General features: G+C 34.6%; 1 protein-coding gene across 2 annotated transcripts in view; it reads right to left on the reverse strand.

The window, feature by feature from the left end:
- NIPBL (NIPBL cohesin loading factor) overlaps positions 1 to 17,710 on the reverse strand; it is a 188,505-nt gene that overhangs the window by 53,878 nt on the left and 116,917 nt on the right. For both annotated transcript variants that reach the window (XM_045787277.2, XM_045787278.2), the window contains exons 11-17: positions 13,919 to 14,101; positions 9,119 to 9,316; positions 8,810 to 8,881; positions 8,633 to 8,722; positions 6,581 to 6,684; positions 3,694 to 3,780; positions 236 to 467 (exon numbers count right to left, since the gene is read on the reverse strand). In XM_045787277.2, coding sequence (XP_045643233.1) covers positions 236 to 467; positions 3,694 to 3,780; positions 6,581 to 6,684; positions 8,633 to 8,722; positions 8,810 to 8,881; positions 9,119 to 9,316; positions 13,919 to 14,101 — 966 coding nt within the window. The remainder of the gene's footprint in view (positions 1 to 235; positions 468 to 3,693; positions 3,781 to 6,580; positions 6,685 to 8,632; positions 8,723 to 8,809; positions 8,882 to 9,118; positions 9,317 to 13,918; positions 14,102 to 17,710) is intronic.

Here is a 17,710-nt window from a genome sequence, read left to right on the forward strand (position 1 = left end):
GTAGAAATTACTTCCATTGTATGTAAATATTTGTAAAGAAATTATACTTGAACAAGTACTGGATTAACTAAAAGTTCTATACCCTAGTCAAATCAAAGCCAGTATTTATTACAATTTATATGATCTAGTAATTTTTGTGCCATTTTAAGTTATTGCATTCTGACCTAACATAAAATTATATAACAGATAATTTTGACATATTACTAAAAACTATCAATATAAAAGGCAAACTAACCTCCGTGAGGATCTAATCTGTAAACAGGATCATACTGAGGATAGAGTGTATTCTGCAAATGAAATTTAGTGTATTGTATAACTCTTTCAATTACATCCTCAATATATACAGCTTTTGGCATGTTAGGGGATGTCATAATATTGATAGTTGTAAGACAGGCATCTGCTGATTTTGTAACTCTCTCCATAATAAGGTCTCTCCATAATCTTTCTTCTTCTTCAGTATCGTTATTCTATAAAACAGCACATTGTTAAGGAAATGGAAATAAACACACTTATAGGTTAAAATATTAAAAAATTATGATGTATCTGATTTTCATGGTAAGTGTTCTGATGTATGTACATTTTTTTTTAAAAGTAAGCTCTATGCCCAATGTGGTGCTTGAACTCATGAGCCCAAGGATTAAGAGTCATGTGCTCTACTGACTGAGCCAGCCAGGCGCCCCAGTGCATGTACATGTATGTTCATGAACATCAGGAATGAAGTACAAATACTGATGTTACTTTAAGATTTTTGTTTCAAAGTTTTCAAACATAATACACTCTTATCTTCTCTGGAAAACAGTGTGGCGGTCCCTTAAAAAGTTAAAAATTGAGCTACCCTATGACCCAGCCATTGCACTACTGGGTATTTACCCCAAAGATACAGACGTAGTGAAGAGATGGGCCATATGCACCCCAATGTTCATAGCAGCATTGTCCACAATAGCTAAATCGTGGAAGGAGCCGAGATGCCCTTCAACAGATGACTGGATTAAGAAGATGTGGTCCATATACATAATGGAATATTACTCAGCTATCAAAAAGAACGATTTCTCAACATTTGCTGCAACATGGACGGCACTGGAGGAGATAATGCTAAGTGAAATAAGTCAAGCAGAGAAAGACAATTATCATATGGTTTCTCTCATCTATGGAACATAAGAACTAGGAAGATCGGTAGGAGAAGAAAGGGATAAAGAAAGGGTGGGTAATCAGAAGGGCACATATGCACACTACTGGCTCAACTCTTACCATATGAGAGATTATGGACTCTGAGAAACAAACTGAGGGCTTCAGAGGGAAGGGGGGTGGGGGAATGGGATAGGCTGGTGATGGGTGGTGGGGAGGGCACGTATTGCATGGTGCACTGGGTGTTATAGCAACTAATGAATCATCGAACTTTACATCAAAAACCAGGGATGTACTGTATGGTGACTAACATAATATAATAAAAAATATTAAAAAAAATATGCTCTATCTCCTAATTTCGCCACTAGATGACACTCCAATAACAAAATTATAGTATCTTCCATGTACTTTATCCAAACCTAAGATTTTAGCTAAAGACTATAACTGTGTAGAGATAATTCTGTGTTTGGAGTATAAACATGATAGTCAAAACTCTGTAAGTTCTGCTTGCTGTTGTGTGAACAAAGCGAAAATTAAAACAACGAATGGTAGAGCTCCATTTAAAAGTGGTAAAATGTTATTGACTTGATCATTCCCAATACTTCTTTTTCAAAAACACAGTATTTTTGAAAGAGATTAAAAAGTAGTTATTATGCAGACTACTGAAAACATAATTTATTTTCTAAAATGGATAATTCGACAACTGACAGAAGATTGCATTTTAATTTACGCACTAGCAACTTAATATTACAAATGGGAAGAAGTGCTTTTTTTCACTTGCAGAGTGAAAATGCTTCTATCACATGTTTACTTATGAAATACTAACTTTATACTCTAGGAATACTTTCAAATGCATGCTATTCAAAGCTTATATATTGGGAAATGAAGCAAATAAAAGCATGATATGTAAAGCAGAGAAGGGCTTTCTAATCACTAATGCTCCAAACTCCATTACCTTTTTCCTAACTCTCTAAGCTTTCTTCCATTTTACTGCTTACATACCTACTCGAAAAAATAAGATAAGGTGGCTTTTCCTTAATATTAAAATCGCTGTATGGAAGAGTCATTTAAGGAGGTTTATCATTCATGTCAAATGTCAAGATTATCTGCAACACATTAAATAATGCTACAGCTTCAGGAATTAGAATAATTTCATTAAGACGGAGTCAGCCAGCTCTCCAGAACTCTAGATTCTTGAGATTTATTATAATTTCTTGTCAAAGTGTTTCAAATAAAATCTGTAGACTAAGGATGTAGTAGATTGCCACTACGGGTTTCTCTAAGCCCTTTGTTTCTGATTCAAAAACTAATTTAAAAAGGCCATTGGAAAAATATAGATATATTTAAGAAACCACAGAAATACCACCTGAGTGGTATTTTTCTACATTTTTTATTCCATGTAGATCACTTAGCAATCCTGTGGCTTCAGCAAACTCAAGAACATTTCTCTCATAAGATCCAGTGCATGTACTAAATATATATAGTATATATGCAAATATGAGAATGGAAATTCATATATCAAAAGTGTTAATAGTTATTGCTAGATGAGAATACGGACCTTTTTGAACTTGTGTTTTGGAAATTTCTGCAATAAAGAAAATTCAGTAACTCAAAACTTTCCCAAATTCTTACCTCATATTAAATGCCCGTAAGTATTAGAGTTTGTATTCATTAATGGTAGAGCTATCAAGATCAATTTGAATATACATATGATTCTGAAAGTCTGCTACAATGCTAAGAAGGTAGATTCCAGGCAATTTCCTTTTATCAGTTTATAAACCGTTACATTATGTTGCTACTGTTTTTGACATAAAGGTACTAAAATACATTAACGGTTGCTGTTAATGTTTATTGAGAACTTAATATGTGGAGACACTGTTAAGCACTTTACATGAATTAATTTATTTAATCCTTTCAATGACTATCTGAACTGGGTATAAAAATGGTATAGGGGTGCCTGGGTGGCTCAGTTGGTTAAGCATCTGCCTTTGGCTCAGGTAATGATCTTAGGGTCCTGGGGGATCAAGCCCCAGGGTGGGCTCCCTGCTCAGCAGCGAGTCTGCTTCTCCCTCTCCATCTGCCCCTCCCCCCACTCGTGTGCACTCTCTCCTGCAAATAAATAAATAAAATCTAAAAAAAAAAAAAAAAAAAAAAAAGTATATTAGGATTACTGTTTTAGGATATGTTAAGAAAGCAGTATAAGGCTTGTAACTATTTAATTCTCCAGGAAGGTCACGAAAAATAATTACTATCATTTCATAAATGAAAAAATATTTTAAACACGATCATACACAAGGAAGAAGATAATGGAAAATTAAAGAACAGTCCCGTAAATTGAAATGAATTTACGTCTGTTGTCTGTTTATGTCAAAGCTGTGAATCAACAATGTAATTTTGAATTACTAAAAGTGTTATTTAGTAGCACTGCTCATGAATTTGTTGTAATAAGCTCAAATAAATGAAATTTGAGATTTCCCCTATAAATCAGAGTTCTTTTGAAAAAAAAAAACAAAACTTGTATCTTAACAACAGTAAAGGTAAAATTAACAATATGGATCTTGAACTTACATGGTTTAACAAAGTGGAAAGCTTTGACCCATCTTGAATATTCTTCTCCAAGATATTTAGGACTTTCACAGTTTTGTCAGTGGAAAGCTAAAATAGCAACATATATATATATATATATATATTTTTTTTAAATCAATCGTTGATAAAAGTGATAAATTATTCAAGAAACATGTACAATTATCACCTTTGGGCTATGGAATATATAACATTACCACCCACTTAAAGAGTTGGAAAAGAAAATTTCCCCACTTAAGATTCTCAACTTAAAACTGAATTATGTAGAGAATTAATCACTTGTTTCTGAAAGAAAAGCAAACACAGAATGGGCACATATGCACACTACTGGCTCAACTCTTACCATATAGTCAAGATTTAGTTTGTTCTGATGCCTGGCTCCCCGTTCTTGTGGCAGTGATATTGAACATGCATATGAATACACACACAAACACACACTCTCTCAAGTTTTCATCTGTTGATTTAATTATAATATGATTTCCACACTATAGTGTTACTCACAGGTGTCTTAAAATTCAAGGTGGTATTATGAATAAAGCATAAAACTATAAATGATAAAAGTTACAAATGTAAAATAACACGGTTTTTTCCCCAAAATCTTTCTTATTTTAAAAAACATCTATTTCATTTCTTACAAAGGATAATTTCTCTACCTAAAAAATTAGTAGCCGATTTAAAGGTTCTGGTAGGAGGCAACTGTTATTCATATTCTCCTGACTGAACAGTTCTCCTTTTAGACTCCTAGCATGCCGCTAGGACTCTCAACCAAATCTGCCAGAAGAGTCAAATGGAAGGATCAATAGAGTAACTGACATAAAGTACATTTTGATTATGCTGGAGTACAGAAACAAGTTCCCCCAAATACTGCTTTAGATAATTTCAAAACAGATTACTGAGACTTTTGGTAAACTTTCTATACTTTGAAAATACTCAGCAAACTCACCTTGTGAAATTGAAATATTAGCTATATATAATTATGGAATTTATGAAATAAAACCTACGACTGGCAGTGTCACCTCAGAGAACTGATGCCATTTTCCTACATAAAAAATAAATCAATATATCCCTCACTGCACATAGTAATATTATTGTGAACTAATAGCACATTAATTATTGGTTAACTATGTGATATGTCTGGCTTTAAAAATCAAATTCATAGAAACCTTTGTGCACTGTTGGTGATAATGTAAAACGGTGCACCCGTTATGGAAAACAGTATGGAGGGTCCTCAAAAGCCTAAAAATAGAACCACCTTAAGATTCATCAATTCCACTTCTGGGAATATATCTGAAGGAAAAGAAAACGCTAACTTAAGAAGATATATGCACACTCATGTTCACTGCATGATTATTTACAATAGCCAAGACATGAAAGCATCCAAAGTGTCCACTGATGGATGGACAAAGAAAATACAATGTGTGTGTGTGCGCGCACACACGTGTGTACATATGTATACACAATGTTAATGAAATATCTTGCCATAAGGAAAAGGAAGTCTTGCCATCCGTGACCTCATGATTGGTCCTTGAGGGCATTATGCTAAGAGTAATAAATCAGACAAAGACAAATGCCATATAATCTCACTTACATGTGGAATCTAAAACTACTACCAACAACCAACCAACCAAACACATAGACAGAGAACAGATGGGTGGTTGCCACAGGGGTTGGGGGTGGGGGCTGAGGTGGGTGAAGACGGTCAAAAGGTACTATTATAAGATAAATAAGTCCTTGGGATATAATGTACAGCATGGTGACTACAGTTAATACAATCCTGCATATCTGAAAGTTCCTAAGAGAGTAGAATTTAAAAGTTCTCACCATAGAAAACAAAAAATTGTAATTATGTGTGATGATGGATGTTAACTAGATTTACTGTTGTGATCATTTTGCAATATATACAAATATCGACTGGTTAAATGGTAAACATGAAACATAATATCAATTATATCTCAATAAAAAATCTAAATTCATGGCACATTTATTACTTAGAATACAGGCAATATATAAACAAAAAATGAATAACTGTCTTTTAACTTGGTAAAAACATCAAAATATTTTCTAGTCTACTTTAAAATTATAAAATTGAAAAAACAGAGTTTAAGATGTTTAGAGTAAACTCCACAGGTAAACACTCTTTTATTCACTCTCTTACTTATTCTTGAAGAATAAAACATTACCTTCATATTACAGACTAGGAAATTGGGAGACTTAGAGTAGATAATTCTATACAACAGGGAGCCTGCCCTGGTTAGAAGAGGAGGGAGGATTTGTCTTGAAATTGTATTTACACAGCAATCATACAGTAGTTTAGGGAGTAAATGGTGGTTCGTAAAGATTATGGGAAGCCATCCCTTGATGCTGTCACTATTGTCAGAAGTTCTTATCCATGAAAAAATACTCTGCTATTCCATTAGAATAGAATGAGACTATTTAGCAACAGAGAGCTCACAAGAAAGTCAACTCATGAAAATTATTACAAAGCCTACAGCAATGAGGCTATGTATTTATTACAATTAATGTATTGAGACTGTAGCTTTACACTTTAACCACTCTCAATGACTAAAGCAAATGCCAAAAAAATTTTTAGTGTATTTCTACATTTAAATAATCTAAATACCTGAGATAATGAAAAAATTAAACAGTGAAAAAAAATCCAGGCCCATGCAACAGTATGATTTTCTTTAGAATAATTTACAGAATACTTGAGTCTTATTTTTTAAAAAAGAAATAATTCAGTTAGACTCTCAGAAGGCAACCATAAATTGTTTTATTATTTACTTTATATGTAATCTTTGTAATTTACCTTGAAAACTTTAATTTCAAACATTAGACTTTAAGTAAATATATAAATTTTTCTTTAGTGAGATACCTTATCCATTATACCCATTGCTTTAATTTTAGCAGATTCACTGCCGAGTTCATTAAGCTGATGTTTTCCTAAAAGAAGTTCCTGAGGAATTTCATCATCATCACCTGAAAAACAAAACCAAACAGTTTAGGTACAATGAACAGCTCAAAATAGTAAGCTTAACTTTTTAATAAAATTTCTGGATACACAAACAAATATAAACAAACTAAACAAAAAGCAACCTAAGAAGCCTCTGAAAACCTCAAGCAAACCCTGAATGAAAGGACAGGGATTAAAATGAGAGTTCTAAGATGGGAGGAGGAGATAGAGCTCTTATCTTCACTACTTTAGATATACTGTTGACCCTTCTCAACCAAGCTCTCTGCCCCCAGAGGCTGACCTGTATGGACTACATCAACAGTCTCCCATGCCCTCTGGCTTCTGTTTGGGTTCAGCTAGTGGGGTGCCCTGTCAGAAGATCAAAGAGAAGGAGAGTAAGGTCAGGGTATTTATATCCCTGACTCCTTCCTTGTAAGATCTCCTCAGGCAGCCTATGTCCTCTGACTAAAAGGTTACTGCTTTTTTTCAAGAAGTCTACAACATTATTTTCCCTACAGAATGAGTTCTCACAACTTCTCTTTACCCTTTCCTTCTTTTGGAATAGGGATGGTAATAGTTCCATGGCTGCTAACCCCAGATTCTGGCACTATTCTGTCCCCAACTCTGTAACTGGTCTCTTTGTAAATAAGTCCTCCTCAAATTATCCTAATTTGAGAGTGCCATCTGCCTTCCTGTTGGGATCTTAAATGACATGGAAGACAGTTTCTCAGCACACAACTGGTAGGCCAAATAATGGAGAAATGCATTAATGATACTTAGGCAAGTAACTTTCACAAAACAAATACTTAAAAATAAAGGGTAATATAATATAAAGGGTAGTATACCTTTTAAGACATTTTCAAATAGGTGGAGTCATATCAGAATTATTGTATATTATATGGCTTTTGTAGAAATTAGGCACTAGTGTTTGTACCAGCTGAGAGACTGGTTGAGAGTAGCTCCAAAAACTGTAAGCAGTGTTACATTTTTATATTTAAAGATATGATCTTTACATATTATTAAAGGAATATATGAATATATTAATCCTACTGTATTCTAATTAGTTTACTATTTTGTTTTCCACATTAGATTTCGTATTACTTAAAGCCAGGGGCTGGGGTATTTATCTTTGCATCTCTAGCATTTATTTATTTATTTTTTTATTATTATTATTTTTTAAAGATTTTATTTATTTATTTGACAGAGATAGAGACAGCCAGCGAGAGAGGGAACACAAGCAGGGGGAGCGGGAGAGGAAGAAGCAGGCTCATAGCTGAAGAGCCTGATGTGGGGCTCGATCCCATAACACCGGGATCACGCCCTGAGCCGAAGGCAGACGCTTAACCGCTATGCCACCCAGGCACCCCTACATCTCTAGCATTTAATATACTGCTGCAAAGAGTAAGTATTCAATAAATATTGGCTATAAGAATAAATGAGCAGATGCATGGGTTCCTATTTCTGCATCCTTGCTCGTATTAGTACTCTCCTTATCTAGCACCTACTCATGTCTCATCTGAATAAAGGTTTCTTTAAATATCACCTACTTTGGTAGCTGCAGTCTCAGGATCCAAAAACAGTATCAATAATACTTGATTATTACACTAAAGTTTTCAGTTTCTTGATAACACAGACTACACTTGAGTGGCACCTGTATGGCTCAGTCAGTTAAGCATCTGCCCTCAGTTCTGCCATGATCCCAGGGCCCTGAGATTGAGTCCCACATCGGGCTCCCTGCTCAGCGGGGAGTCTGTCTATCTCTCTCAAATAAATAAATAATCTTTAAAACAAAACAAAAAACCAAAAAACATAGACTACACTTGACTCTACAACTAGATAGGTTTCTTGAGAGCACAGACCATGCCTCTGTATCCACTAGAGAACTGGTAGAAAGCTAGACACATAGGTAAATAAATTTATTTAAAACTGACTTTATATTTAGAGGTAAATAAATATATCTTAAAATGATTTTACCAAATGCAGTAAAATCCATATCTTCTAAATTATCCAAAATATTCTCTATTGAGGCTGTGAATCTCTTAAAAGTTGAAGAATCCATCATTTCTACAACAGAGAAAAAAAAAAACTTATCACATTACATGTAGAAAACTGAAGTTGAAGACTATGAACAAAGACAAACTAAAACGTTACCTTCAGGTGTTAGTTTTGGTTCATAAGCTTTCCTTTTCTTCTGTTTTTCTTTTTTCTTCATTTTTCTAGCAACTAAAGTAAACATAAAGAAATATTGAAATATAGGAATGACAACTTAAAATATTTCTATTTTTGCTTCTAGTTTCCTCCAAAACATTAAACAATAACCACTGCCATTCCAAACTAAATATATACTGTCTTAATAATTAGGAGGTGTTAACTCACAAAAAGGTATCAAATATTCTTCAAAGTTAAAGACCTAAATTTAAAGAAGCTTATGTAAGAAATCCGTTGACACTGATGAATTACCCTCACTAAGGCTGGGAGGAGGAGAATAATCTTCCATGTCGGAATCTGATGGGCTTCGGTTTCGATAACGACCACCACCCGAACTCCTTCTTCCTTCATGAGAGTGGCCGCTTCTCCTATGATCCCCAGAGCTTCTTCTGTCACGCTCTTCATATTCCCAAGCTTTATCATCATCTTTTTTATGTCGTTTCCTAGAGGCTAGAAGCAAATCCCCATGACAAATAATTTACCTCATTTAAAAAGACTATTAAAACTTGTACTTCACAAATGAACCACATAGGGGAAAATCACTGTGTGGGTCTAGGAAACAGTCATTCTGTTTCATCAGAAATACAAAGTATGGTATAGAAATGGTATCATTTATTTTAGCATCCTATTATTTGAGATTTAAAGATTTCTACATGAATTTGGTTTGCTAATAAACAGGAATGTTCTGGGGATTAAACACAGCTCATTTCAAAGAAAGGTATTCAGTGAGTTGGTAAAGATAATATCTAACCATCAGGATTAATTAAGGCATGTAAAACAATCTTTATCTAGGATTTGAATGAAAAACAAACACCTTAAAGCATATGGATTATTGATGGGGAGCAGGGTTTGGAGGAAAAGTAAATTTCTGAGAAAGTATTATAGAATATGGAGTAACCATGTATACCAACAATGAAAAGCCAAGTTAAGCCCACAACTTAGGTATAAATTCAATAGACTCTGATAATCTAACATCACAGACCTACAGAGATAGAATAAATCTGTACAGTTGTAAATACTCAAATACTGAATTCAGTTCTCCAACAATGTACTTGCTTAAACCCAAGGAGAAAAGTTTTTAAGCTTATATATGCTACATAAACATATTAATGTATGTTACCTTCAGTCCCTTCCCCAACCTTCCAAGGGTCTAAGCATTCCATTAAAAATACCAGCACTGACAGGAACTTCTAGGCAGAACTGGCAAACAGATTTCATCTGACACATCAACTCTGATCAACTGGTAATAGCTGCCTAGAGCATATTTCCCTGAGAAAGCATCATATTTCAACAAGAAAGACTGATTAAAAATGTCTGTGACAAGTGACAAATATTTACCATACCTGCTCTAGGGTGTAGCACCACCAACTTAAAACTAGGATAGAGAACTGATGAGTCCTATATCTTGGGATCTTGTTGTTTTGACCACTTGTTGGTGACAATGAAGTATTTTCTAGTCTGTTGAACTAAATTTGACTCTCTTGCTTTCTTTGAACTGGCTTCTATTTCGAATTCCTAACTATGATCAATACCCAAATACTTAAGAAAAATCTCTTGCTTGAGTTGTCTTAAATCCTTAGATTTAAGGGGGCGCCTGGGTGGCACAGCGGTTAAGCGTCTGCCTTCGGCTCAGGGCGTGATCCCGGCGTTATGGGATCGAGCCCCACATTAGGCTCCTCCGCTGTGAGCCTGCTTCTTCGTCTCCCACTCCCCCTGCTTGTGTTCCCTCTCTTACTGGCTGGCTGTCTCTAACACTGTTGAATAAATAAATAAAATCTTAAAAAAAAAAAAAATCCTTAGATTTAAGGATGCCAACCTCTGGCCCATGCATTCTATATATGCTTGCACCGGTGCCTTTAGGTGTGGGTAAACAATGTCTGTACCCTGGCTAATCTTACCCTTACACACTGCTTTAGCTACTCCTATTCAAGAATCTAGTTTGGTTTCTGGTCCTGGACCCTTCTGTTCAATCTACTAATAGCAGAACAGAAAAAGATAATTTTGTTTCCTCTTCTTTTTGGTCATAAGCTTGGCATAGCAAGATAGTTCATAAAAAAAAATTAGTGCATATATTTAAATCTCCAATGATTTTCTTCTTAATTAGGCATAAATTTGACATGAAATATGAGGAAGAATTAGGACGTCCCCCCTTTTACAATTAGGGTATACCCCAGTACATTCTCTTAGTGAGAGGCTGCCGTATAAACTAATATAAAGTGTGTGTGTGTGTGTGTGTGTGTGTGTGTGTGTCAGAGAAACAGATCATTTATGCAGCATTCACTACTTTTTCAACAAGTACTAAAATACCTACCAAATATGAAGAATAACAACTAATAAGCTTGTTCAGAAATGCGCAGAAAGTAGTATTCTATGACCTCAAATATGACTTACTTAGTCCTTCTGAATTTTAATTTCATAAGAAATCCATTTCAAGCATTCAATTCTATTAGAAAACGCTTGAAAAATCTTAAAATTGTTAGCAAGAACATACAATACACTGTATTGGTGGTAGTTTTTATAGGCCTTGAAGATTTCTGTTTCACACTCATTAAACTTCAGGAAATTTGGATAAAAATAGGATGGCAAATTAGAAAAAAACCCATCCAACTTCTATAATACAGTATGTTGAAATTCACCAATTCACTGTTACTTGTTTTTTCTCTATTGCCCTCATAACCCTGAAAGAAGTAGGGGAGGACCTCAGCAGACAGGTAGGTAAAATACACCTTGAGTGTCTTCCACCTTTCTTTTCTAAATTTCACCTACACAGCTCCTTAGCTTATGTCTTCCCTCCTCCTTGTCCAGCAACCCAATGATCTTGTATTTGTGTTATGGCTACCGAAATTTATGTGGCCCAACTTTCAAAGTTACCCCTCAACCCTTCTTCCATCCTTCAAACAAAACAATTGCCTTAGTTTTCGATTTTTAGGAAACCAATTTGATTAAACTGCAGCAAAACCTTAAGTTTCAAAAAGTCTCTCAAAGCATCATAATGCTTGTGCTTATCTTCTCATAATACTTCTACATTTTGTACTACACTATATTTTCACTATACCGTTTTTGTTGTGGTATAATGACAATTTGGTTATTTATGTCAACAACCAATTGAAATTCTTTCATCTCTCAAATCAGTGGCTCCAGAGCCAATTTTTCTATAGTTACTTCTATAGAAATAAACTAAGAAAAACAGAAAGCTACTCTGTGGTCTCTTGAAAAATCCAGAGAAAGTTCTTACGGCTAGCAGGTTGAAGCTGAGGTTTTCTAACTAACATCAGCTTTCAACGTACTTGGGAATAGATGTAACAGGATCCATGGCTTTAAGATGACGCTATGTGCTCCTATAAGATGAAATGACAGCTCTCATAACAGAAAGCAAGGAAAAGAATAGTGACTGCACTGACGACAAACATAAGGCATGTGTGGCTCTCCCCCCTATTTTATACTTGGTGGGCATTTCTGATTATGCTATCCTTTCTACTTAACTGTGAGGTAGCTTCAAAATTCTCATCAGTTTAGCGATGTAGGGACCCACTCTCCATTAAATGGAGTTGAAGTATGATTTGAAATCAATCTGCAATTAAGGAACTCCTCCTTCTTAGCTATTCCCTTTAGAAATGTGTGATGTTTTGGGGATGGGGGAGAAGGAGGAGAAGTGAAGGAGAGGTATGTATATAAAGGGGAGTGAGTTTCTGGGCCACCAGATCTCCTTTCTCCTTTCCCTTTCCAGAACATATGTTCCCATATGACCAAAAATGTTTGATTATAATAAAAAAGTATTAACTTTAGCCATCGAAATATATTGCATGTAAATACATCTTATGATAATAACAAGTTATAACAAATATACATAAAATTAAATGTCAGATTAACTTTGCTATATATTTTATTTCAATTTTAAAACTTTGTTCATATTTGTTCAGTATTCATAGTCTACTCCTCATAGCTCAAGAGCTCACAATTTAAAGAAGATCAGAGTAAATGAACATTGAAAACTTTGGAGGAGGTAAAGGATTTCCATCAGCAATATACATTTAAAATTGGCAGCATGCATCTGTCCTTCCTGCCCTTGCTTGTCACACCTCAATCTACGGAAACTAGGTGGAAAAGGTAGAACACACTGGTGGTCTTCCCACTTCTTTTGGTCATAATGACTAAGTCAGTTGGCACACAAGTGAAGATCTCCCATAGTCTGTTTCCACTGAATGCCGTTTAAGTCAAACAAGGTTGCTGACCCCTCTTGGCTAGGCTCAATTCTCTTGCTCCAGAAGAAGGAAGATAGGGATAAAAGAGAAGAACTTTTTCAGTGGACCAGTAGGAAGACAGGCGAGGTATAGCAAGTCTAGTGCAAAGACAGGTGATCACAGTGTTGTAGAGAGGTAGCTGTGTAGTGAAGAAGCCAGCTCTGGAAAACAGTGAAACAAGGGAGGAATTCCAGGACACAGCTGGGCAAAAAGGAGAAGCCAGGTCCAAACCACACAGTTAATTGGCAATGTGGCTAATCCATTCATAATTTAGTGATAGTATGGTTTTAAATATTTCTTTACCTGGCTATCTCCTATGTGTCCTTCAAGACTCAACTCAAGTGTCACCTCTTCCAGTAAGCATTCCCTGAACCCCCAAGTACAATCCTGATGCCAATCCAATGTGCTCCCATAGCATCCTGGATTTACGATCACTGTACTTTTCTCACTGTGCTACAACTGTTTACATATTTCCCCCATTAGATTGAAGGCTCTTCAAAGACAGGGGCCACATCTTATTTGTATTTTTATTCTCAGTGCTTAGCATATATAGTAGGAGCTCAATAAATGTTTGCTAAATATAGACACATACCTGTGTTATTTGACACTAATTATAGCTCATTAAATTTTTTTTCTTGGTGCCAACTGATCTCATCTTTCGCACATTTTTTAAGTATAAAGAAAAAAAACTTGCTATACTATGTTATAAAGAATTAAATCACTGTACTCTTCCTACCCCCCCAAATTATGAATGAGACAAACACATCAATCTGCTTAATTCTAAAGTAAAAGAAAGTTATGTGATACTTACATTCAAAAGCTTCATCACTATCATTATCTTCATCTGAACTGATTTCAGCATATTTTGGCTTTTCATTAACTGTGCTACGCTTGCGTTTATTCATTTTCACACGTTCACAAAGTGGCATGGTGGATTCAATTTCTGCCAGAAGTTCGGGGGGTAATTCTTTTAACACTGATTGATCTATACTACCTATTAATGAAAGGTAAGAAAAGAATTTAAATCTGAAGATAAAAGGGAAATTTTAACTAAATTAGCGCAATAAAAATGAAATATTAGTATTTATGTAAGTTTTCTAAGCCAGCTTTGTATTTTAATAAAACACATATTTAAGACTCTAATAGGCTTCAACCTGATCTGATAATGCAGTTTTTATACATATATCATTATATAATAACTTAAAAAACATAAAAAGGGTAGTTACATCATCAGTTTTTGATATAATGCCTTCATTTGTCTGTGTGGACTAAAAACTTTCTAAAACGAGAGATCCACTGGCATTATCCAGTATATATGTAGTAAGAGATTCATCTTGCATTCTTGGTAGCACCCAAATTTGTTTTACAGAGGTCTGGACCAGTTAGTTTGAAAGTAATACTATCTCTCAGTGCAAATTTGAAGAGCTGGAAGACACTTATCATACCCTTCTCTTCCTCTATGCTCTTGGGTTGTGTACTGTGGCTTTTACCTATCACTGTCTATTTGAGAGGCATGGTAATGCCTTTAGTACTACAAAGAACCTCCTCAAATAGATAAACCAATAAATGCATTATACTGAAGAGAACAGAAACATGAAAGACAGGATAAATAAAAATATATTAAAATGTAAATGTCTATAATTAAAAATAGTAAATTCAAGTTTGTTATGAAATAAGTTCATATTTTCCCATGAAAGACTAAGGATAAAAATATAGCAACATAGTAACATTAACATAATATTTACTACTTAATCCCACACGTATACACAAATACACTAACAGTTGCTATTAAGAAATAAATTCTTACATCCTACTGAGAGCTTAAAAACAAAGTAGCAAAAGCTATTTATTCAGGATAATTTGTCCTTGATGACTATTAATGATGACAATTTTAAATTACTTACCCTTGTAAATCTTTGAGTGGAAGTATAAAAATGATGTCTTACCTGCTAAATTTTAGAAATTGGGAGCAAAGAGTACCTCAGTGGTTTATAGCAGGGAATATTAGTAACTAACATCAACCTTAACACTGCAACATTCGAACGATAATAGTACTTATGTACAGGATAAAAATAAATCATGACAAGAATGTACGGGTACTGATTAAGACAATTTCAAAGCCTCAATATACAATCCCAATAATTTAAGAATATAAAACATAAATTATTAATCTCGATGGAAGAATAAGCCTTTTTTATTCTTTGTGCAACTTTTATTCAACACCATGGAGTTATTTCAGTAAACTTTAAGTCTTTTATTCTTCTAAGGACACACATAGCAAAAATTTTTACCCAACAAAGATGTAATACTTGTCACTGGTAATATTCCAAAGACTTCACTGCTGAGAATCCTGGGACATAATAATGTTGAGTATACCTATCTGTGTCACTTTCAAATCATATAACATTACTCCGTGCTGGCTTTCTTAATTCAACTGTATTTTATCAGTGAGGCCCACTTTTTAGTATTCAACTTTAGCTTTGGATTGTCCATAACATCAAACCCCAGGTAACTGGGGTTACCCCAGGTAACCCACACTATGCATTTCATTTAAAAGTCCTTAATGTCTTGGGGTGCCTGGGTAGCTCAGTCAGCTAAGCATCCAACTCTTGATTTAGGATCAGGTCATGATCTCAGGGTCCTGAGATTGAGCCCTGCATTGGGCTCCACACTGGTAGCCTGCTTGGGATTTTCTCTCTCCCTATGGCCCTCCCTTTCTCTTAAAAAAAAAAAAAAAAAGGTCCTTAATGTCTTGAACACCTCTAATTAAATGTGTGGTTGTTTTGTTGGAAGGGTTATGTTTTCTAGTATTTATCTTCCCCTTTCCACATGACCTATAATATTAAGTATGTATATATTAATGGTCAATAAATACTTTTTGATTGCCTGTCATTCGTAATTTCCTATGATCACTTACAAGTGTACTTTCCATATAGTTTCTGAATTGCTATATTTTATAGGCAAATGAAGACATTTCCCAAATTTTAAAAAATGGAAATGCTTTCTTTTTTGTACTACCTAAAATGTCATAACCTTTTTGGGTATTTAAATACAGACAGCCCAAAGTATTTGGCCTTTAGTCCATCATGAAATTTTTTAAAAAGCAGATTTCCCTGATTTTGTTCTGCTAGACTAAGTTCCCATTCTCAGAGACATATCTGACCTGATACTAATAAACCAGAATTAAAATTATCCTGCAGATAAATATACAAAAAAAAAAAATCAAGGGTCAAAATATGTATTGGTACTTGTACTCTTTACAATGGTTTATTATATCCCCAGAGCAAGGGGTCTGCTCTCTTCTTTCTCACTTAAAAAAAAAAAAATCCTCACAATAGCCAGACACAGAAAACTTATATTTGATAAAGCAGGCATCGAAGCTTATTCACTGTAATTTACCACCTCTTATTCCCTAAATTAAAAAGAATGCTATCAAATTTAAGAGCTTTTGTAGTCTGTAGATCATTTTAACCTCCGTATAACTCTGAAAGTTACAGCAACATAACTCAAATACCAAACGTTTCATTTCTGAAGATGACCCAACTTAAGAAAAAAAAAAAATCCAGGGGTGTCTGGGTGGCTCAGTTGTTAAGCGTCTGCCTTCGGCTCAGGTCATGATCCCAGCGTTCTGGGATCAAGCCCCGCATCGGGCTCCCTGCTCAGCGGGAAGCCTGCTTCTCCCTCTCCCCCTGCTTGTGTTCCCTCTCTCGCTGCCTCTCTGTCAAATAAATAAATAAAATCTTTAAAAGAAAGAAAGAAAGAAAAAAAAAATCCAGCAATGAGTAATGTCTCTCAATGTACTATCCTCCAAAACTGAATCCTGTTTCATTGTGAAGAGAAACACCTATTCCACAGGTTTATGCATTTTCTGAATTAAACATCCTTTCTCCCTTTTAGTAAAACACTTTATAAATTGATTCACCCAGGTCCCTTGATTACAAAGGTTAAGAGATAAAATCTTTGACTTTCCAATACTCAAAATCAGCATATTTAAATACATTATCAAGGACTGAATAACTGACTCAGCTTCAATAGATATGAATAAACAGTAAGTACCTCAAATGATGCCTCTGATGTATTTGGTTATGTTCTTTCCCCTGAATTAGGAAATAATCCTTTAAATGCAAAAATAATGTCTAATTCTCAACACAATGATTTTATAAATTATTGTTGTTTGTGGAGTTATTTGTTCTTAAAAACTTCAGATTGCTAGTACTTTATGACTATCTTTCTCACCTCATTTCTCCCATCTCTGTTACTTTATTCTTTATATCAGGTGTGAATTACCATAAAATTTCAAATTACTGGCTTGAGGAGATAATGTCATTTAGTCACAATTTTGTGAAGTACTACACTTTCAGCTTTTGTAGATATACAGACATAGTGCACCTCTATTTCCTAGTTCTCATAAGGCTAAAAGAATTCATTTACTTTTAGATGCACTACATTTTAGTAATCTTGGACTTCAAGTATAAATCACTCATATTAGCACACTCAGCAGATTATTAAAACCAAACTACTAAAAGTCTCAGAGTCACTAGTCTGATAACTAACAATGTATCTGGTTTGTTTTTTTAAGTGAAAAACAATCCCAAGATTAAAA

Source organism: Ursus americanus, chromosome 15 (genome assembly GCF_024610735.1).
Source record: "Ursus americanus isolate L20-20 chromosome 15, mUrsAme1.1.p, whole genome shotgun sequence".
Taxonomy (NCBI): domain Eukaryota; kingdom Metazoa; phylum Chordata; class Mammalia; order Carnivora; family Ursidae; genus Ursus; species Ursus americanus.